The sequence below is a fragment of the Pteronotus mesoamericanus genome, unplaced genomic scaffold (assembly GCF_021234165.1).
Source record: "Pteronotus mesoamericanus isolate MK-2021 breed Mesoamerican mustached bat unplaced genomic scaffold, CSHL_Meso_final contig_50, whole genome shotgun sequence".
NCBI lineage: Eukaryota > Metazoa > Chordata > Mammalia > Chiroptera > Mormoopidae > Pteronotus > Pteronotus mesoamericanus.
Genome location: NW_026555186.1, coordinates 6,835,922 through 6,858,341, shown reverse-complemented (window position 1 = coordinate 6,858,341; position 22,420 = coordinate 6,835,922). Strand labels below are relative to the sequence as shown.

At 46.8% G+C, this 22,420-nt stretch overlaps 1 protein-coding gene across 4 annotated transcripts in view; it reads left to right on the top strand.

The window, feature by feature from the left end:
* The first annotated feature begins 2,540 nt into the window (after positions 1-2,540).
* Positions 2,541-22,420, top strand: part of TRIO (trio Rho guanine nucleotide exchange factor) — a 317,818-nt gene continuing 297,938 nt past the window's right edge. For 3 of the 4 annotated variants that reach the window (XM_054578323.1, XM_054578324.1, XM_054578326.1), the window contains exon 1: positions 2,600-2,810. In XM_054578323.1, the coding sequence (XP_054434298.1) occupies positions 2,654-2,810 (157 nt within the window). In that variant the 5' untranslated portion in view covers positions 2,600-2,653. Of the gene's footprint in view, positions 2,811-22,420 lie in introns of all 4 variants that reach the window. The other variant, XM_054578325.1, reaches the window with a different exon arrangement.

The window sequence follows — 22,420 nt, the reverse complement described above, 5'->3', positions numbered from 1 at the left end:
TGCATTTTTTCATTTTGAGATACTGCGCTATTTAAAAAAAAGTTTTAAGTAAACGTTTTAACTTACAATAGATTTAGATTTGTAGAAAAGTTGCGAAGATGGTACAGAGTTCCTATATATCGCACACCCAGACTCCCCTCATTACTCACGACTAATGAATCCGTATTGGTACATTATTACTAACAAAACCAAACCAAACCAAAAACTAAAGTGCATATATTATTAAGATTTTCTTAGTTTTTACCTGATTTCCTTTTCTGGTTCCAGGGTCCCATTATGTTCAGTTGTCATGTTTCCTTGGACTTCTCTCGGCTGTGACAGTTTTTCTGATTTCCTTATTTTTGGTGACCTTCAGAATTCGGGGAAGTACTAGTTGGGTAGTTTGTAGAATGTCCCTCAGTTGAGATTTTGCAGATGTTTTTCTCATGATGAGACTGGAATTGTGTATTTTGGGGAGAAGGACCCCGGAGGAAAGTGCCGTTCTCATCCCCTGATATCAAGGGTACATACCATTCACATGATTTATTACTGTTGATGCTAATGCAGTGTCAATCACTTGGCTGAAGTAGCATTTTGTTAGACTTCTCCATGGCAAGGTTATTCCCCATTGCCTTTCTATTTCATACTCTTTGAAGGGAAGTCATAACGTGCTGTGCAGCGCATAGTTAAGGAGCGGGGAGTTCTAGTCTGTCTCATTGAGGGCAGAGTATCTGCATAAATGATTTGGAATCCCTCTGCATGGCGGTATATTAGCCTCGTCTCCGCTTACTTAGCAAATCATTTATTTATATCAGGATGTTCACGGATATTTATTTTATACTTTGGGTTATAATCAAGTATTGTATTATTTGCTTTCTTGCTCAAATTGTTCTAGCTTTGGCTACTGGGAGCTCTTTCAATTGGCTCCTGTGTCCCTTTGACAGACTCCCTTCATTGTTTCTGTTGTTGGTTAAAAAAAAATCTTATTTTGATCACATTCTTACCTTTTGGCAAAACAAGATGCTCCAGGCTGGCATTGCATATTTCTTGCCCCAGTCCCGAAATCAGCCACTTACCCGAAGAGACCTTGTTCCTTTTGTTGGTGAATGGTGTTAAAAACAAGATCTGAGTGCCAGGCATGCTCATTGCTACTGGAGTGTTATTTTTAAGACCGCTTACCTGACAGAGCAAGGAAATCTGTGTGTGTGTACTAACCCATGTATATTTGCATACTTGTAAATCTTTTATGTATCCATCTGTATCTATATTAAGCTAAACCTGAACTCATACTGATGTCTCCAACCTTAATCCAGTACCACATGGACCATTCTCGTTTCCTTCCCTTGCTTATCTGTAACCTCCCTCTCCAACAGTGAGAAACCTGTATCCACCATCCACCCGTCATTCATAAACTCATTTCCAGTATACACGTATAGTGGTTTCATTGTCCAGTTTGTAAAAAAGTGAATCTCGTTTTTGTTTCTCCTTGTTTTCTACAATGTTGGATCTTTTAACAACGACATCATCATTCTGATCATTCCTCTTGTAGTCACGTCTTAGGGATTTTGTACTTGAATATTTGTCAAGTGCTGGTTTTACAAGGTCTTCCGTAAAGCTGGATGTCCCCTACCCCTCATTTCTTTTGGTCTTCCCAGTCCCATCACCGTCCCCATTCTTTGCATTTTGGTGGAGTGAGTCCAGAGTCTCATTTTACAGACGAAGAGACTTCCCGCAGAAATTCAGGGGCTTGCCTCACTCGGGACTGGAGTAGGTAATCTATCTTCACGATCTGTCTCTTCATTCATCAACTATTACGGAATACCGATTACATGCCAGTGCCAGCCCGGTGCCCGAGTCACCCGGCCCCGCGGGCGAGATCAGTAATAAACAGTTCGAGCGCTGGGAGGACGTTGCTGGCAGTACAGGAGGGAGCGCCCGGCGGGGTACGCAACGCCGGGATTGGGAAGGTCTGCCCCGGCTGCTCTGAGCGTTCCTGCTCCTTCCCAGGATCGAACTGCAGGGGATGAGCCCAGGGAGCCAGGCTGAACGCTCCTGCCACAGCCCGCGGGTTCTCTGAGCTCCAGGCCACCGGGTGAGGCTCCGCCCCTCCCGTCATTCCCCGCCCACCGCCGGGCCCGCCCTCCCACAGAGCCCACGCTCGGGCCCCTGACGATGTTCGCCGGAAATTGCCGAAGCCCCTCTTTTTTCCCTTCCTCTCCTTTCCCTGCTCTCCCTTTTCCTTTCACCCGGGTTCCCTCGACCGTGATTTCCCCCCTCCCCCTCCTTCCTTCCCCATTTGAAATCAAGATGGAGGCTCGCGGCTGCCCCCGGCGTCCGTGATCGCGGAGCTCCCGCCGGCCACGGGCCCTAGCCCTCGCGACTGCGTGACTCGCGCGGCGCGCGCTGCTGCCCGCGCTCCGGCCGGCGCCGCCGAGGCCGTGGCTCCGTGCCCCCGCCCCGCGGCCAGCTCGCGGCTACCGGGCGGAGTCCTCGTCTATGTGGGCGCGCTCCTCAGGCCGAGCCGCCGCCGCCGCCCGCCGCCGCCCCGGGGCTCTGCGTCCGCGCGCCGGGTGCGGGCAGCTGGGCGCTCAGCTCCGCCAGGCCCGGCGCGGAGCGGGCGGCGCGCAGCGCTAGGGGCGCGGGGCCCGAGCCGGGCGCGGCGGCCGCCGCAGCCATGAGCGGCAGCAGCGGCGGCGCCGCCGCCCCCGCCGCGTCTTCCAGCCCTGCCGCCACAGCCAGCGCGGCGGGCTCGGGCTGCGGGGGCGGCGCCGGCGAGGGGGCCGAGGAGGCGGCCAAGGACCTGGCCGACATCGCGGCCTTCTTCCGATCCGGTGAGTTCAACTGCAGAGCTGCCCGTGCGCTCGGCCCACACCGCCGAGAGGCGCGGTCCGCGGGCCCCGGCGCGCCCGGTGCTCACCCGCCCGTCAGACCCGGCGCGCTCTCGCCCGGGCCACTGCACCCCTCGCCGGGGGCTCTTGGACCTACACCGGTGGGTCCCGCTACCGCGCCGCCCGGCGCGCCGCTCCTAGGCAGGGACGCCGCCGGCTCGTCCTTCCCTGCGCCCGCCCTCGTTCCAGAGTAAAACCTCCCCGTCTCCTGACTCCGGCGACCACAGCTTTACGGTTTGCGGCGCCGGTTCTTTGTCTCTTTCTCTGGAGGGCCGAGGAGGGGGCGGCGGGAATGGCGAGGGCGGAGGCTCCAGTCCCGGAGGCAGGGCGGACGGGGGCGGCGGGCCCGGGCCCAGGAGAACGGGCTTTCATCTCATCTGGGCCGGTCTCCGTGCCGATTTGTACCTGGCCCCTCTTCGACCTCCTTAGCATCCAGGTTTCTTATTTCGGTTCTCTAGCCTGTCACCTCCCCGGCCTCGGTCTGTACTTCTGTGAAACGGGGCAGCCATGGCACCCGCTGCCCGGGGGTGGGAGGAGGTGGCCGAGAAGAAGCACGGTCAGCCGAGAGGCGGATGACCCATGGTCTTCGGGGGCGGCTCAGGAGGGACATCTGGGAACGTGGTGGCCCTGGGGAGAGGCGCGGGGCGTGAGCTTATGGGGCACTGCCTGGGTGGCTTGGAGGTGGAGGCAGTGCCAGGTGTCTCTCCGGCGAGGAGGGGGTGGCCGCGGGAGAGGCGTGCTTTGCGATCTGGAGGAGGTGCGGGGGGCGTGACATGGCGTCCCCGGGACCCCAGCGGCGGCGCCCCCTCCGGTCCTGCCTAGATCCCGCGCCCCCGCGCCCAGTCCTGTGTGCTCCCGCGTTCGGGCGGCGGCACAGAAGCTGGCAGCTGCGGCTTCAGGGTCCGCAGCCTGAAGCGCAGTGCCCAGGGGGCCAGGCGCTGGGCAGGGAGGAAACAGGCTCGACGCTGGAGAGCGGAGGAGGGCGGGCCAGGTCGGGGCTGGGGCGGGCGGGTGGCTCGGGGCGTGCGTGGGGTGCTGGTGACGGCCCCTGGCAGGACGGCGCGGCCGGGGCTGCTGGGTGAGCGGCTTGCCCTGGGGCGCGCGCCAGAGGTTGGCGGCTCAGTTTCTCTGTGGCATCTTTCAAAATGCGATCCCTAGATTCGGTGAGATCACTTTGGTAAACCGGGTCACAAGAAGCAATTTGCAGCAGGAGAGCGATTGTCAGAGGCAGAAGTTAGTAGTAACAGTAGGTACGTGGTTTGGTACTGTCTTCCCTCTTGATTTCTTGATCTTTGCCAGGCGGGGTTATTTTTTTGAGTCAGTTTAACAGCTTGGTTGTGGCTGGGCGTGACATACGCCGACTCAACAGTGTCAGTTTGGGGTTAATATACTCCTTGGTTCTCCCTTTCCCGGTGAATTCGCTGTAGAAAGTAAAGGTTTAAGAAGACATGAGATCGAAATGAAAGCCTTTTTCTTTTGTGCACGTAGCCGGATTGAGCAGTCCCTTCTTAATAGCAGAACTGGGTCGTCTTCCCTTTATGCCCTGAAGCTAAAGTCTAGCCTGTCTTCTCTGACTCTACCACCTGTCACAAAATAATAGATTCTGTGCAAAGTTCAGCTCTCTTCAGTTAGAAAGGCTCCTGTGCTCTGCAGATGGGATTTATGGTGCTTGTGAGACCAGAATTTCTCACATCTTTATTATAAGTACTAGAGAAATCGCTTCTTAGGTTCCTAAGAACCACCATAGACATCGGGCTGGACTGGACACCCCCAGTAAACTTGCTTCGTGCCAGCGTGGCCCTCCTCAGGATTTATCTGAGGAGGTAACTGTTGGTGGCCAGCCCAGGTCCCATGCTTGCTCCCAAGCCCTGGCTCCTGCTCGGGTTCGTCTTGGGGCAGAGCCAGACAGTGCTGCTTACTGGCTTGCTCCTTTCTTTCACCCTCGAAAATGACTGGACAAACCGTTGCATTAGTTGTCTGCCTTGGAGTCAGGAGCTAGAGCAGATTTTAAGCAGGCAAGCAGTTGTGCCGTCCCAGCCCAGGGGTAGTCTGGAATGTTTTTTGAAAGTGCTTCTCCCTCCTTTGGGCAGCTCTGAATTCCTGACCTAGATCTTGGCTCCAGCATCTGGGGCAGTGAAGTCTAGCGGGGGCGGGGGACGGGGTAGAGAGGGACCCTTCAGTTCGATGGGTGGGGGTGGAGTGGGGGGTAAGGACAGTCAGGACAGATGGAGCAGGAAGGCTCTGATGGGGCGCTCCGCTGGTAGAATGGCTCCTGGGCAGTTTTGATTGAGAGTGGACGGCTCAATGGAGAGGTCAGTCCATTCGTAAAACGTGGCATCCTTTCCAAAGATGCAGAGAAACAGAAAACCGGGTGCTGTTGGCTGCGGTGGACATTTCCAGGTGTGAGCATTTCTCCAGGGTGTTCTTGAGCCTGGGACCTAACACGGCCAGTGTCGCCCAGACAGGGCGTTTCTCCTCGTCGTTTTTTCATTTCTCAGCCCTGAACTGTTTGCTTGGCCACCTTATTTTCTTTCTTTTTTTATTTCTTGTCTGCCCTGCGTTAAATTTTATCTTTGTAGTCACACATTGAACACTGGTACTCCTGGTTGGATGACAGAAGGGGAAAGACTTTATAGTTTAATAGGACCTTTAAACAATTGGCATGGGCTGCCACGTGATTTCTGTATTACCGGAAGTGCTTAAGGAGGGGGGGCGCTGCCCCCGGCCTAGGTTCGGAGTTGAGTGCGGAGATGGCTCAGGGGCTGTTTCGCACTCTCATAGGGTGTGGTTCCCTCTGAGCCTCTCGCATCTGAGAGTTAGTCTGCGTTTTGTCGGGTAGGTCAGATCTTCAAAATAATGATTACCTTTCCCCTCCGCTTTGTGGCACCCAGTGTCCACCTTGCTCCCGTCTTACCTCATATGCTGTCATTGCATTCTCCACTCAGGTGCTGGGCACAGAAACCTATTCATTTGGACAATCCCGATCCCCCTTTTATAGATCTGGCACTAGCAGGCAGGTCAATTAGTGTTGAATTGAGCTGAAAAATGTGGTTACGGTATGTTAAAGAGCAGCTGAGATTTTCTGCAGGTGTTGGTGAATTTCAGACCTCCCTGTTCTCCTTTGTACAGAGCCCAGCACCAAAAAAGATACAGCAGGTTTCAAAGCAAAACAAACCTTCCCCCCGCCCTCCCACCACACACACCACCACAGAGGTGAGCCAGTACAGTTTTTTATTATTTAATTTAATGGTACTTTTTAATTTCCAGAAGGCTTTTAGGGAGATGGAGTGACTTGCTCAGCATGGAGCTCTGGTAGAGGCGAGGTCAGGGCTGGGCAGCACCCGGGCCAGGGTGCTCTTTCCTGGATGCCTCTCGTGGCCAGGACTTTGCTTACATTCATTCTCTAGCCCGCTGGCACCAATTGCTTTTACTGCCAGTCTATTTCTGGGCTCTGTTCTTGTGGCAATAAATTATTCTTTCGGAGCTCTCTGTTTAACCCTGCATGTGTGCGTGCGTGCGTGCGTGTGTGTGTGTGTGTGTGTGTGTGTAGGGGGTGCTTACATAAATGCAGTATTTTTAACTTGCCTGGCATGTTTTAGGTTGGCACTAAATGAATGTGCAGAGACTGAAGACTTGTGGTTTTTCTGAAGTGTCATGGCCCATTGTTCTGGATTTTTCCCCATTATTAAATCTTATTCGGGGCTCCTGGTGGCAGCCCTTCTCTTTGCAATGGAAGACATGAAGGAAAGTGAGTCTGTTACTTAGGAAGGGAGCCACGGGAATCTCTCTCCATGTTTTGACATGATGGTTTGCCCATGGAGTATCCGAGGAAGCATGTCCTCATATTTCTGCCTCTGACACCACTTAGGCAGCTGGCCTCCCAGCTTGCCAGGCTACTTCTGTGTGTACGTAGAGTCTGGCAGCGTTGGTCTTTGTGAGCACCAGGAATAATTATTACATTATGGAGTCAGTCCTCGTTACCCTCAATATTTTGAAAAGGAAAGCTGAAGAAAATGCAGATTGATTGTGAATGTTGGTTTCTCGTTTTTTGGCATGGTGGGGCACCGTTTTAGAGGAAACAAAGAGATAGCTAAAAAAAAAAGTTCTATAAGTGACTTTCAAGAAATCAGAGAGCAGTAAAACAGTCATTGACTGAAACTTTTCAATGAGAACTTGTAAACTGACTTATTGACGCGTGATACTGTAATCCTTTAACTGTCCCAGATTCAGATGAAAATTTAAATGAAGCCATTTTAACCACTTAATAGATTAACCAAGATTTAAATGAAACCTAAGGTTCTGTTAAAAATGAAGTGTGTAGTTTAAATATATTCTTCAATTGTATATTAAAAACGGGTGATTAAGACAGTCTTTTTAGATCTTTTAAATATTATGATAAATTTGGGGTTTTTTTAATGGAAAGTGAAAGATGCGTTTGAAGCTGTCATCTAAATTAGCTGTATCTGATACTTATTTTAAGTTTATGTACTTGACTCCTCTACTGAGAAAATAAAATTTTATCTCATATCCTTGGCAGAATTCCAGAGTAAAGTCAAATTCTTAATCAATAGCCACACTTTACTCCCCAGTAACATCACTTATGTTGATAGGGATGAATTGTGCTTTACTATAATTATAAAAAGCAGTCTTAACACCCCCCCCCCTTCATTCCTCTTCAGTTCTATAATGAATTGGTTTTTATTTCCTTAAGTGCATTGTCTTGACAAATTTTTAGTAGCGCCCCTGGCAGGAACAGCAGCCACTCCGTGGACAGTGGAGGGATGGATCTGAGCGAGAATACTGCCGTTCTGGTGGGAGGTCGTGGCATGCGCTGACATCCCTTCTCATTTCTTTCTCTGCCGGGTGTTCAGCTGCGTAGACTGGGGGAGCTGACCGAGTGACTGTGTCGTTTGTCTTGTGGATGGAGAGGCTGTCTTTCGTGTCTTCTCCGTGCCCCTCAGCCCTGTTTAAGCTGACCGAGGGCAGTGAACAGGGCAGGCCCCCGCTTGGAGAAGGGGCAGGCGGAATTAGATGGTGCAGGACAGCCTGCATTCCTTCCCCACTCCAGACTCTAATGATGGAGCGACCAGCAGAACAGAGGGTGGGGGCGTGAGCATGCGCCTGGCATCTTAGTGCCCCTTGCATTTAGGAATTCTGGCTGGTGACAATTCCGCTGGAGTCATTCTGGAATTTTTCTTGCCGTACCTCCGAACTGAGGCGAAAGAGGAGAGAGAAAAGGTAGGAATGAGACGAGGCCCTCTCCCTGCATGGCCTTGCTCTGCTGCCTTGCCCTCTGCCCTCTCCTGTCCAGGCCCCTGTGCCCACGGTGGAGGTGTTCCTCTCAGAGCCTTTGTCTGCTTGCTTGCTTGCTGGGTTTCCAGTCCCCACTGGACCCCAATTACCCTCCACCTCTGCCAGTTGATAAAGAGGAAATGAACATCTGGTTCAAATTTCCAGTGCAGTTTCCCAACCTTTTGACATTATTAAGCCTTATGTACAGACAGGTATTGTTGTTGATGGCAAATCATATTCCCATGTTTAATGATTAGCAAGTGTATAAATACTCATTTTCACTTCTCATTCACTAATGGAAACACTCCATTTGCTTACTGGATAGTTGTTATCCTAATTTCCTCTTTTGTTTTCCCTCACCATGCAAGGAAGCCCAAATTATTAATCAGCTGCCCTCTGGGAAGGGTTCGAGGTCGGAGCCAGAGTACGGCCTCCTCAGCCAAGAGGCTAAGGTTGTTGAGCTGGAGAAGGGGGCAGCTTCTGGGTTTCTTCACGGTGGGCCTGTGAGATTTGGTCCAGTGACGACAGATGTGCTGTGGGAAGAGACAGCCTCATTTTGGTGAAAAATATACTTGAGTTTTAGGTTACTGTTTGGTTAGCCACAGATTGTGAAGTAATCTGTAGAGCAGGTCTTGGATTTTGGAAGCGTTACCCTATTTGGGATTTGTTATAAATTAGTACATTTTAGCAATTATACCTACAGAGAGTTTTATTCAACACAAAGAAAATGTTACTCAACACAAAGAATAGATTCTAGGTCTAGGATACTTTGGGTTATTGGTGTCCATGTGAGTTAATCAGGTTTTTTCTTTTTCTTTTTTTTTCTTTTTCACAGTATATAGTCCTGTTATGGCCAGTGATGCATTGCACTGGTTTTTTCTTTAGGAGGGGTCTCTGCAGGGTTTGGGCAGACTTGTGGACCCTTCAGTTCCAAGAGAGAGGTCCTTTAACTGACCTGTTTTTGGGAGGAGCTGGTGGTGTTAGCATCGAAACAATGTAGCTGTGAACCGATAAACTGTTACCTCTGCTCAGTTACTGCTGAGTGAAGGAAGGCAGTCAAAAGGCTACATACTGCGTGGTCTCACTTAGGTGATATTGTCAAGAAGACAGGACGGCAGTGAGAGAACAGATTGGTTGAGTGCCAGGAGTTAGGGATAGTGGAGGTTCAAATACAGAGGGGCAGTGTGAGGGGCATTTGGGGAGATGATGGAGGTGTTTTTTTATTATGGTCGTGGTGATTATATGTATCAAAATTCATAGAACTTTACCCACCCCCCCTTCCTGAAGATCCAGTTTTACAATATGTTAATTTGAAGCCTAGCATTAAAAAAAAAAAAAAAAAAGGCTAACAACAAACTGGGAGTAAATATTTATTACAGATCAGACAAACAAATATATACATAATAAAAAAGGGCTTCCTCAAATCTGTAAGACAATTGCAAAGAGAAATAGGCCCACAGACAATTCAAAGAAGTACAGGTACCCAAGGAGTAAATATTTAGCCTTACTAGCAATCAGGGAAGCACAAATAAAAACCACGAGATACCAACACAAACTAACTCCAGTATAAATTATTTCTCAAGGTAAACTAGAACAAAACTGAGTTATTTTGGAAAGATTGCCTATTGATTTGAAAGATAGTAATGGTCACTCAGGCTGCTCTGTGTGGAACCAAACTTCCTGCAGTTTCTAGGGGTGGTTTAGGGAAACTTTAAAGATAGTTACAGAGAAATAAAGATACTTTTCTCAGGTTCTGTAAGAAGTGTTTTAACTTGGGGAACTCATATGACATATAAGTCAAGTCTGCAGACTTAAAAACAAAACTATCTTTAGATACAAACAGTCACCATTTTTCCTGCTTCAAAATTTCCCACTCAAGTGAGCTTTGCTGCTGTTGGGGTAGAAGAAGAGAGAAAAAGAGTAGTATATGCAGAATGGTTTGCAGTGCCTTAACATTCCTGGTGTTAAGAAGGAATTTCCAGGGGTAGGTTTCCCTTGGGAGATTGGGGCGGCTCCTGCGTCAGTGTCTATTTGCCCTCTGGGCTTCAGCCTGCATGTGTATACTTGACTTGGCAGCTGCCTGTTTCCCATGTTGAGGACTAATGAATGAATTTGTGAAGTGTTAGTCCCCTCACCTAACATTCATAACCATAAAGTAAAGCTAGTCTTGTACTTGAGAAAAACACAATTCAAATTTAAAAGTACAACCCTTAAATATTTTTGATAGTGTTTCTTGCTTTCTTCCCCCGCTGCCATGTATGTGTAGGTACGTGTATGGATATTGGAAGAGTCATAAAATACCCCACTTTGTAATTCTGTGAAATAGGTGGTTTCAGTGCAAGATGGAATGAATGAGTATACCAGAGACTAATATCTGAAAGCTGTTTTATTTTATTTTATACTTCATCTCTATTAAACTTTATTGGAGAATTAGCAGAATTAACTGACAGAGTATATACATCAGACTTTCTAGAATTTGCTTTAGTAGAATTTCAGAAAAAAATGTAGGATGATATTGATTAAATTTCCATCATGTACAGCTGAGTACATAACATCTCTGGAAATTGTTGGATAGTTACAATAGTCCTACAGTGGCTGAGCTATTATGAAGAGGTTGTGGGATTTGAGGTCTAGTTTAAAAGGACCCGTGTCTCTTGTATATATGAAGTGACAGTATGTATAAATGACATATATGCTTTCAGGCAAAGTACTTTAATTTGGATATTATGCATATGATATGTCTGTAAGAGGTTGGTCAAAACTGTGTGTGTGTATATATTTTTATATATATATATAAATCATTTTCCACCTTTTATTCCTTTTGCTTCACGTCCTTTTCTCACATTGATCCACATTTTCAAGGATTCCTTTCTTGCTCCTGTTTTTCAACTCCGCCACCACAAACCTGGGGGAGGACATTCCTAGGTCAGTCAGTCCTTGTTCTCCATGACAAATGTGCTAGGATCTGCAGGAATAACAAACATTTCACTAGTGTTTGGATAACTTGATCAGTTTAACTTTTATTGATAAAAGATAAGGGCCAAAAATTGCAAGTCCTGTTATTTATTCTGAAGGTACCCACAATTATTGGGGAATAATAGTTTGGCTAGAATGTTGTTATAAATATTGCTACTTAATTGATCTCACACAATACAATCTTTAAAGTTCAAATGTCTTAATATCTTGGCACCCAAATAACTGGAATCTATTCCTCATTGGTCTCATACTAAATGAATAGATATTTCTTGTGTATAGGTAGCTTTGTTTAAAAAAATTCATGATTATCAGAAATCCTTTCCATCCCTCACTGCCCTTCCTAGCACCACGGTGGAGATCGGTGGCATGCAGGGGACCATTAGCTCGGAAAACCAGATTGCGTAGAAGCAGAATATATTTCACACTATTATTTTAGAGTTATTTCACCTTCATTTACAGTGTGTTGCACTTGTCCTATATATCTTGGGTTCAGGAGCCTTGAGAACCAGTGCTAATTTGATGGTTTTCAGGCCATATATTTTCTTTCTGTGACGGTTCAGATCAAATGTCCCCTGATAGGTTGCCTGTGCAAGAGCAGCTTCTCATGGGAGAGGCTTCATGGGAGCGTCATTAAGGTTCAGCGCTTTGCTAGCTGGTCTGCGTACCTCTTTCTTTCCCAGTATTTAACTGCAGTCTATGAGATGCAGAATTTGCAGGATTCATTGTTGGGCATTTTACTCCTCTCTCACGGCATTCATTGTTCATTGGGCCCTGTCTCAATTCTGCAGGGTTCAGCCTATTTGTGAGATAGGACCTGTCCTCTGAGCCAAATGGCTGGACATCTTTGACTGTAAACTTTGTGCAGGATTGAGAGGGGACAACTGTAAATTCTGTGATAACTTGCAGTGTGGATATGGGGCCTTTTGGGGGAAACTGGGATGACAGGCAGTCTCGCGATGGCCAGCTGGTCTCCCCTGCTCGCTACGCTCTTCCTGCAACCTACATCTTCCGCAGCTGCTTCCAGTGAGAGGCCAGGACTCCGTCATCAGGGGTCAGAGAATGCCTTTGGACTTACACTCCAGGAGGGAGTAAAATAAATGCATCCAGAAAGCAAGCACCTGCTTGTAAGGTCATAGGATGATATGTAAAATATGTCTCTTTTCTCCAAGTGCCATTAATGCCAATTCTGCCCCCGAAGAAAACCTGGTAAAGTCTCTATTAACTGTTCTCTCTACTACTGCCACCACTTGCTGCCATCTGAGTGCCTAGGACACGAAATATTGTGCAGGTGTTTTATATACATTTTTTTGTATAACATCAGATCTCTGCTGCCAGCAGGGGGATGATGTTGTGTATGAGGATGAAGATTTCAGCTTCTGATGAGGCAGAACGACCTGCCCCAGGCTGCGCTGTTTTGAGGGCCCAAGCTGGAATTTGACCCCAAGGCCGCCAGACTGTGGAGCGCCGATGCCCTTCCCTCCCTGATGCAGGAACAGTAGAAAGGACCCTCGGCATCCCACAGGGCACTGTGTTGTAATTCCCAAATCTTTAAAAGTGGATACATATCTCATTGTGTGTTGAGGATCGAAGCTATAATTTACAAGTCTCACACCAAACAAAAGTTGAGTGGAAGATTCCAGGGTATCGCAAGCCTTTTTCTCATGTTGGTCCAGGCCCTATAATTTCAATTCTATGCCTTTCCTCTTCTCAGCTAATTAAAACTGATGTTCCTTTTTACATAAATAACCCTAGTAACCCCAGCTATCTATTTGAGACATGGGGCTCTGTGAACTTTCCTGGCATCGCCATGCCCTTGCCCCCCGCAAGTCTCTAGAGGAGCCCTGGTGGAAGAGTGGGTCCCTGCTTCCCTGGCCTGAGGACTTGGACTGCAGCGCTGGAGGGGAAGTCTCTGTGGCCAGTGAGGCTGGTGGAGGGAAATTTGGGACGGCGGGGAGAGGCGAGCCAGGGAGGGAAGTGTTTCAGCCATTGCTGTGGGTGACACATTACGAAGGGGTTACCAGGGCTTCCTTTTTCTTTCAGGAAGGGAGCAGGGGTGGAGGGTGTGGGGAGGGGCTGTAGGCTGCTAAGTTGCCCTTCTGGGGACAGCTTTATAAGGTGGGTGTGGCAACTCCTGGGTTCTCTGTGTATAGCTATTTTGTTGCAGTCACTCATTTCTGTGCTGTTATTCATGAAATGTAGATGATGATGTGTGGTCATGAGGAATAGGGTTCTTTTTCACTGTTTTCTTTTAATGAGAGGACTCCTGGGCCTGTGTTCTAGGCTTTTCCTTTGGTGGGGTGCACTTCTGTCAGTCACAACTCATTCGGCCCCCTCTCCATGGTTGCTTGATTCATGGGATGCGGACACAGGGCTGTCCCCGCCGGGACCTCCCAGCATCCCCGCCCCCCTCCGCACTGGGAGTGCGGCCTGCTGTGTGTCTCTGAGGACGTCCCTGTCGACCTTGGACTTTCAGTATTTCAGTCGGGATGGTTGAAATGTTGATGTCCTAGGTATAGGCATTATATAACTGGAAGGTTTATTGTGCCCTAAAAAGCAGTACTTTTGGTTTTCTCCTAGTTTGTTCAGGGAGTTTCTATAAGTTTCAAGGAGTTTTTTTGTTTGCTTGTTTAATTCTTGCTTTTTAAGTTTCTGGATTAAAAGGGTATGATTGGCCTGCTGTTGAATGTGAGATTGTGTTGCTTTTCACATAAGCTCAAATTCATATTAGTCTATTTGAGATTTCAGCTAATCTAATTGTATTATTTTTTGCTATTGTGCTGATCCATGTCTTTGTCGTTTGCTGGGTTTTTTTGGGGAGGGGGAGGTAAGTTTGTCTTGAAGAAGTTACAACTCACGGTCACAGAAGCGGGAGCTGAAGCTCAGGTTGCCCAGCTGTGACTGTCTCACCGCGGTGGTTCCCCCCGTACACTGGCGCGCACACATCTGTGTGCCTGTATGTGTGTGTTATATATAACTTACATATTATCTTGTTTCTGAACCATTTGAGAGTAAGTTGCAAAGGCGATGATGCCGTTACATCTAAATGGTGGTTTGGAATGTATTTTCTAGGAGCAAGGACATTCTCTTAAATAATGATACAAATCAGGAAATTAATTTGGCTACACTATTACCATCTAAATCTACTGACTTTAGTACCGTTTTACCAGTTGTTCCAGAAACATTCTTTTTGGCAATTATATTTGTGGTTCAGGATTCTGTCCAGGATCAATGTGTTATTTAGTTGTCTCTGGTTTTTTAAAATTTGGAACATTTTCCCAGCCTGTCTGTTACCTCAATGTTTTTGAAGGTTGCAGTCAGTGCTTTTGAAGACCGTCCCTCAGTTTGGGTTGTATGGCTGGATTCAGATTATACATTTTTGCCACAAGGGCTTTGTCCTCCCCAGGACACCCTGTCAGGGACGCAGCTGTCAGCTGTCCCACTGTGGGATGTTCACTGAAGGCCTTGGGTTCAGGTGGTGACTGCCAGGTTTCTCCACTGGATTTTTCCATTGTAATTAGTGTTTTGTGGGGAGATAATTTGAGACTATGCTAAATCCTGTTTCTTTCCTTTTATTTGCTGGATGTAGCATCCATTGATGATTTTTGCCTGAATCAGTGACTAAGATGGTTGCAAAATGGTGGTTTTTCTGATTTCATCATTCCTTCTATATTTTGCTGGCTTTCTCCCATAAGGAAGAGCTTTTCCTTGTCCCCCACATACTTCCTGAGATATATCTGTTCCCATGGACTGCTATCTTACTCAATAGGTTATAATTCATTGCTCTCATTATTTAGTTTGAGGTTCAAATTGTTCAAGATTTGGCCAGTGAGAGTCCTTTCAGCCTCACTTCTTTACCTTCTGTGACCTGCCCCCAATCAGCTTTTGAGTCTTTTCTTACTTTCTGACACAGAAGATGTTCTAGGCTTAAGTTGTACTTTCCTTCCTCCAGCCCTGGAATCAGCCATTTCTCCAGGGAACCCTGGTTCATTAGCACAGGACAGTATTTAGAAACGCAATATGGGCCCATTGCTGTAGAGATGTCGTTGCTTCTAGAACCTCTCAGTGGACGGAGCTAGGAAGTGTGGTGTGTATGTATACATACATGCACATATGTATGCACATAAGTATACATATTTTCATATGGGACTGTGTATCTCTTCCTACGAATCAATTCCAGGCCAGCACCACAGGGCGCATTTTAGCCTTCCCTTTTCTGTATTTGTAATTCTCTTTTCTGACGGTGAAGGCTCCCTTCATCCCCAGCATCTTTGTGACTTAGTGCTAGTATATGCAGAAAGGCGTTTGAAACTGCTAACCCCTACCACTGTGATAAATGAACCCACGTCTTCCAGTTTAAACTGCTCAGGTCAGCCGTTGGTGGTCAGCCGCTGCTCAGCCCAGTGCCTGTCAGTCAGTCAACAGAGAAAGCAGATGAAAGAAGGTGCTGGGATGAGGAGGTACGTTTAGAAGAGCTGCCAGGTGCCATCAGCAGCTCACTTACTGGTGATGTCGAAGCTCACATTTGAAAAAGGAGTTGCCAAAAAAGAAAGATTAATTTCTAATAAGTGCAGTTCATAAAGATGACACTTGTGGCCAAGTTTATCATCTTCACCTGCTGCATGTGCTTTCTGGAGGAAAGGCAAGGCCAGTGCTGAGATAATGAGACTGCGGAGAGGTAGGGTATGGGATGGAATGGGTGTGGGGTGGGACCAGGAGGGTGGGAAGTTCTTTCCTCAGGAACCCATTACATCCTGTGAGGAGGGATGGAGCAGGGTCATGTTGGAGTCAGTAATGAGTCAGGATGGGAGAGACTTGCTTGCTGCCTTTCATTGACTAAATGTTTCTTTGCAGAAGCCCCCTGCAGTGAATTTAACACAGCCGGGTAGTTTCTGCGTTAGTGCGGGGTTTCTGGGAACTGTGTGTGCACTCTGTTATAGAAGTCATGGAACGGTGGGTGCACATCTTACGTTACAGACAAAAGGAGCATTTGCTGCTCAGTGTTTTTCTGTATTCAGTGATGACATAGAACATAGGCCCTTGATTTTTGGGAGAAAGTCTCGATGCCGTAAACTGTGCGTTCTGTATTTTCTGTAAGTGTCCTCATGCTTCTTAGGTCATGTTCTGGAAAATTTGGTCTCTACTTCCAGAAGTCCTTCCTACAACTAGACATTTTAGCAAGAAAGAAGAATCATTATGTTCTTATTAATATTTGAAAGGAAAAAGGCTTTTTTATATTGGGAAAATTTGTAGACTAAAAGGTCATGAGATGAGGGAGTGGGAATGGCTGCTAACGGGCCACGCCCTCTGGGGGAAGTGTTGAGGTGATGGCGCTCTGGGATTAGCCAGTGGTGATGGTTGTACACCCCGTGACTGTACTAAAAACCACAGAACTGTACACTTTAAAACGGTGACTATTGTACTGTATGCTATCAATAAAAAACAAAAACAAAAACAAAAACAGGTCATGGCTAAATAGGCAATATATTTCAGGTTCTTAAACAACTTCATTTATTGAGTGCTTATTACACACCAGCGACTAATTTTCATAGCTCCCTGCAAGGTAGGTTGGCGGTGACATCTAATTATATAACGGAGGAAGGGAGCTCAGAGAGGTTTTTAAAAACTTGCTTCAGGTCAGTGGCTATAAGGGACACATACGAGGATGCCAAGTGCACAGTGGTTTTCTCCCGAAAGTGGGTGTCCCGGGTGGACACGAGGCTTTGCCTGCCGCTTGCTGTGCCGTGCCTGTCACGCTGTTTTCTGACTGCATCTGGGGAGCTTTCTGGTTCCCTTTGTTTTTGTGTCAGGGAGGAAAGAAAAAAAGGAAAAGGGATCCCCCCTCTTTGAAAGAGGGCATTGTGGAGAAGATCTGATTGGGCTTCCCTGGTGATCTGATGGTATATTTGGCAATTTCTTAGAAAACTTTGGATTAACTCTCCCATTGAAAATTTCAGGGAGTCTCAGTCTCAAAAAGAAGAGGACAGACTTTGCTTCCCAGTAGCTGGTGTCTTTGGGGACAGCGATGGGCACATCTGAAATGGTTCGAGGTGATGATACTTCAGTCTTCCTAATAAACATCTGGGAAAGGTGGAGGTAGAGGCAACTTTGTGAGGTCCTCCTACTGAAAACGGGCCTACCATTAAGAATCACAGCCAGGGTTCTCCTGCTGGTGTGAGTTCTGGGTTCTCGAACCCTGGAGTCAGCTCTGCTCACTCACGAATGTGAGCCAGACCTCGAGTAAGACAGAAACTGTATTGATTTGCATAAAATCGCATATGCTCTGTTGCAAGAATTTTCATTGTGCCTCTTTTAGAATTGAGTTGACACTTCATCCAGACTATTTTAGCTTCACTTAAAAGGAGACGTTTCAGAAAGAAGAATTTGTGTGACTTTGAAATGACTTCTGGGCATGGTCCCTGAAAGAAATGAACCACTGAAGAATTTCGTTCTCTTTAGCAATTTGGAACCTTCCCCCTGATTATGTACACTGAAAGCATGTGAAGCAGGTTAGGGTTTTGTGTGCTGTGGAGCGCACCTGCAAAGGGACCAGAGGTCTGGCCAGACAAGCGCCTTCCTGCTGGCCAGTGACCTTTTTATGATGTTTGGTCTGTCATCTTTGTTTCTGAGTTTCAAATGCCCAGCTCAGAATTACTGAATGCTTAGCACTTGAGGTGGTTTTCATCTTCAAAGGACTTTATGGGTATTATTTAATACACATGGCGCTGTGTGATGAGTGAACTGTTTAACCTTTGAGGAGTGTCAATATGCCAGGTGCCTTACAAAAATATTCTGGCCACTGGGAGTTTACATTCTAAAGAGACAAGGTGATTCGGCAGATTCTCTTTTGGCCTCTTTTAAAAATGTACTGGGGAATAATATAGAGTTAAAATTATAACAGGTGATCAACTAGCTCAAGTCTACCTAATTGAAATTGTTCTCAAGGTGAAAATAAAATTTGAAATGCTCTTAAAAAGACATAGTATATTAGTTCTCATTTATCACACATTTATTGATATATGTTGATATGTGTAGTATTTTTCCAGTGCCACAGATGAGGATTTTGGTGAAGAGGAGGTCAGGATCGTTGTCAGTTCCCTTTCTGCTTCCCCCAAATCCTCCTTGTCTTTTCATGATCATTTGTAACCAGGCCAGAGTTGAGTCCCAAATGGCAGTTTTTGAGTTTTAGGCTTGGTTAGTGTATCTGCCTTATCAGGGCTGGCCTCAGTTGAGAGAAGCTTCTAGACTTCTTGCCTGTCAGCCTCGCAGGCCCCCATTACACACCCAAGTCTGTGTACGTGCTATTGAAGCTGTCTTTGTGTTGGGTGTTCCCTTTGGGTTTCCCTAACTGACTCAGCCTGAGCATCACTTCCTTTGGGAAACTGCACTTGTCTGTCCTGGCCTTGCTGGTCGACAGCATTGGCAGGGCAGCTTGTGGAGACCACCCCCTAGTTTTGGTTCCTTTGAGTTCTTCCTTGTCAGAATTGTCTGGAAAATTTAAAAAAATTACAGATTCCCTAGAGATTTTGATTTCCTAGCCAGAACAGGGCCCTGGAATCTGTGTTTTGAAAAAGTCCCTCTGGGAGGTCATCTGCACAGCTGGGTTAGGGACCACTGCATTATGTCAAGGCACACATCCTGGCTGTGGTTCTAGGACCTCGGCCAGTCTGTAAGGTGGGATACATATGGTTGGCAGAATCACTCTCATTTGCATATATGGAGGGGCTGGAGAAAGAGAATCCGGGCTATTTATGACAGGGACATCCTTCTGAAGGAAAAGATCCTGGCTGATGGAGGAGCCCACCGACCAGCCAGGCTTTCTCTGTGTGAACAGACTGAAGGCGCAATTGGCCCTCCAAACTCGCATTTGAAGTCACCGTGTTGCCATAGAGATGTTATGTAGTGTTGAAGGAGATGAGAGAAATCACATCGTAAATTATCAGAGCAGATGGCTTGTAATTTAACACTTTCCTAGCCCATGTTCTTCGTACTGATACTTCAGAACATTTAAAAATATCAGTTCTTACTTTGTTTTTTTCACCTGTCAAAATGCCAGAGTTCAGAGATTTTAAATGGGTATTATATATGCCATAGACAAAATACACGATGACAAGGTGTGAGGTGCTCTTTAAAGCATTTTGGGAGTGGCCCCTTTCCCTCTGCTTTTGGAACCCACATGTAATTTGCTCCTTTTTTCCCAGTTCTACTTACAGAATTCATTCTCTCTATTATTTTTTTCATAGCACCAGTCTGGGATAATTTTTATCTCCTGGCTTGATAGTAATTGAGAAATACTCACGAAGGAACTAAAAGATCATTTGTAGGTTCACTTCCAGGGTGTTCTATATGTGATCAGCCATGTGAAGGGTGTTTCCTTCAAGAGGACCACACTGGAATTTTTCTCTTTTTCTGTCCTAGTAGGGAACTGCAACTGGACTGGAGTTCTGACGCAAATACATGCACGCGCAGTGGCTTATAATTGACTTGTGTAAATGACCAGAGTGGATGCTTATCTAAACCACTTCAAATTAAGGGAGTGATGATCCTATTAGTGTAATTTAAAAATTCAGTAGAACTTGCCTTGTTTTTTAAGTACTTCTAGTAAAACATATATTTATCCTCATCTTTAGAGTTTTATTTTCACATTCTTTTTTTAATTAATTTTACTGATGGTGCTTAAAGGATTCAGGAATCTTATCAGGCTGTCCTTTCATGCATTTTCATAACATCATGTGACATACATGAACAGTTACTTGCGAAGGAACTTAAGAAGCAAGTTTTCTGGTCTCTAGACGATTCCTGAGTTGCTTGTAAGTAAATGTGTTTTGAACTGGGTCCGGACATTGGCAACATAGGGCCCTTCCCCTGCATCCTTCTCTGCCTGCATGAGTGCTTTTCATTGGCACGTTGTGCTGCTTGTATTGATGGAGACTCCTAGTGCTACTCAGGGGTGGAAGCCCCAGGCCCGTTGTGAACCTGGCGCTCTTGGATATAGTCATTCTTCCTTCAGGATGAATCGCTGACGTGACTGAAGTCCTTTGACACCTCTGTGTCAGTGCTAGGAAAATTTTTGAAAAGTACTTGGTAATTATATTGAAAATAACCTGTAAAACAATCTTATCAGAGGGCCCAGAGCCATTACAGGAGTGAGGGGGAAAAATGTGTGATTAAGCCCTAATGTCTTTGATAAGCGGGGCCATGGTTTGGCAAGGTTGACATAACCGCCCAGGAACTATGCTGCCTGTTAGCACCAGCTTGAATGAATTGGGACGAAATTGCCCAGTTATCAAAGAGCATGGCTTGAGGGGCGGAGATTAGCTGGCTCTGGGAAGCCGCCTGTCCTGTGATGCGGTGAGTCGGACAGCGGAGTGTGCCCAGGATCCGGCTTGCATCAAGGGCAGAAAGGCATCCAAGCCCAGGGTCTTGTTTTTCTCAGATTGCTTTAGGATGTGTGGGTGACCTCCTCCCAGCCATCTGGATTTGGGGAGGTACTGGGTAGCTTCCACAAGCTTATTTCTCATTAGTAGGAAAGTGTAATCTCTTGCCTTTGGTTAGGGTTGGAACGAATTCTGTTTGTCCCTCTCAACTAACCCACTGATGTTGATGTGATTGTCATTTTCCTTTTTTGAAAGATTTTATTTATTTATTTTTAGAGAGTGGGGAAGTGAGAAAGAGGGAGAGAAACATAGATGTGAGAGAGAAACATCAACTGCTCGCTTCTAGTACGTGCGCCGAGAGGGGACTGAACCTGCAACCCAGGCATATGCCCTGACCTAGAATCAGACCCTCAACCTTTTGCTTTGCAGGATGATGCCAAGGCCAACTGAGCCACACCGGCCAGGGCTCTTTTTCAAGAATCTTCTAAAATTATTCCCTTGGTTGTCCGTTATCCCTGCAGGCGGAATTTCCTTATTGGAGTATCTGCGTGTTTGATCCAAATTTAGCTTTTCACATATAGGCCCTGTGCCCTGAAGTATCATTATCATCTTCCCAGTTGAATCTCTGGTTAGCAACACTGGGGGTGCGGAAGGGTGGAGAACCGCGGGCAGCTGCACAGAGGGGCCCTTTGCACTGGGTCCTTGGATGCGCAGTGGTTGTGGAGGAGCCGTCTCTGTCCCAGAAGTGTGCTCAAGAAAAGTGAGTGAATGAAGGCAACCCTTACCCTGCTCCCTTTAAACTTCCTAGCAGCTATATTTCATTTATCCTTCTCGTTGACCATCCATCTTTCTTTCTGAGTCTCTGGGTCTTCTTGTGCCTTCAGGGGGACTTTCCTCTGTTTAGGAGAGTGACTCACCCAGAGGTCATTCTCACAGCTGCAGCCCTTCCCAAGCAGAGCTCTGTCCACCCAGAAATAATCTTGTCAGTGCCCCAATTTAGCAGTATCCTTAACCCTGTGTCTCTCATTTTTCTGGCTTTCAGAGATGATAAGAATCAGCTCGAAGTGGGATGGTTGGTGGCTGCTGTAGGGGCATGTGCACTGATTTCAGATTTGTTGAATTAACAGGACCCCCCGCCCTGCCACTTAAATGGGCTCCTAATCTTTCTTCTTTATTTTTGTTTTCCCCATTTCTTTCCTTTTCCTTGACTTCTCTTGCCTTTCCTCTTTGACTGCTTAAGAGGGATGGAGCTGCTCGCTGCCATGCCACCTGTGTTGGAAGCAGTCGGAGACAAGAGTTTGGTTTCTGGGGCAGGACTTCTGGAGAGTCGGGCTTATGTGTTGGTACCTGCATGTGCTGCCCTCAGAGCCACCTTGTCCTCCTCTGTCCCAGGGTCCCTCCATCTGAGACATCAGTGTGTCCCCTCCTGTCTCTACGCCTGTGCCTCTTCACTAGGCATGGGCTCCTGACCTGACCTTCTGTCTACTTGACTCCCCCATCCCGTTACCACATTGTATTTAATATAAAATTTGCTTTTTATGATGAGTTGAATAAACTTGCTTTAGCAAATAAATCTAATGGTTCTTATTTTGAGGGTAATTTAACCTCTATTCCTAAACTATGGCATATGCTTGTAATTCCGTTTGACTCACAGCTGCCGTATAATTTCTTGCTATTTTATTTTCTAAGCTGTAATTTACATTGAGACTAATTCTTAGTACATGTTTGTGTCCCCAGTGTCCTGCACACAGTTGGTGCTTACTAAATGTTTGCCAGATGCATAATGAAATGCATGTTGCAGCCCCATACCCAGCGGGGAGGCTGCACACATGGGTGAGCGGACCAGATGTTTTTATGGCATTACATCCCCTCCCGTAGAAAACCGAGAGTGTGCCGTGTGCCCACGGAGTG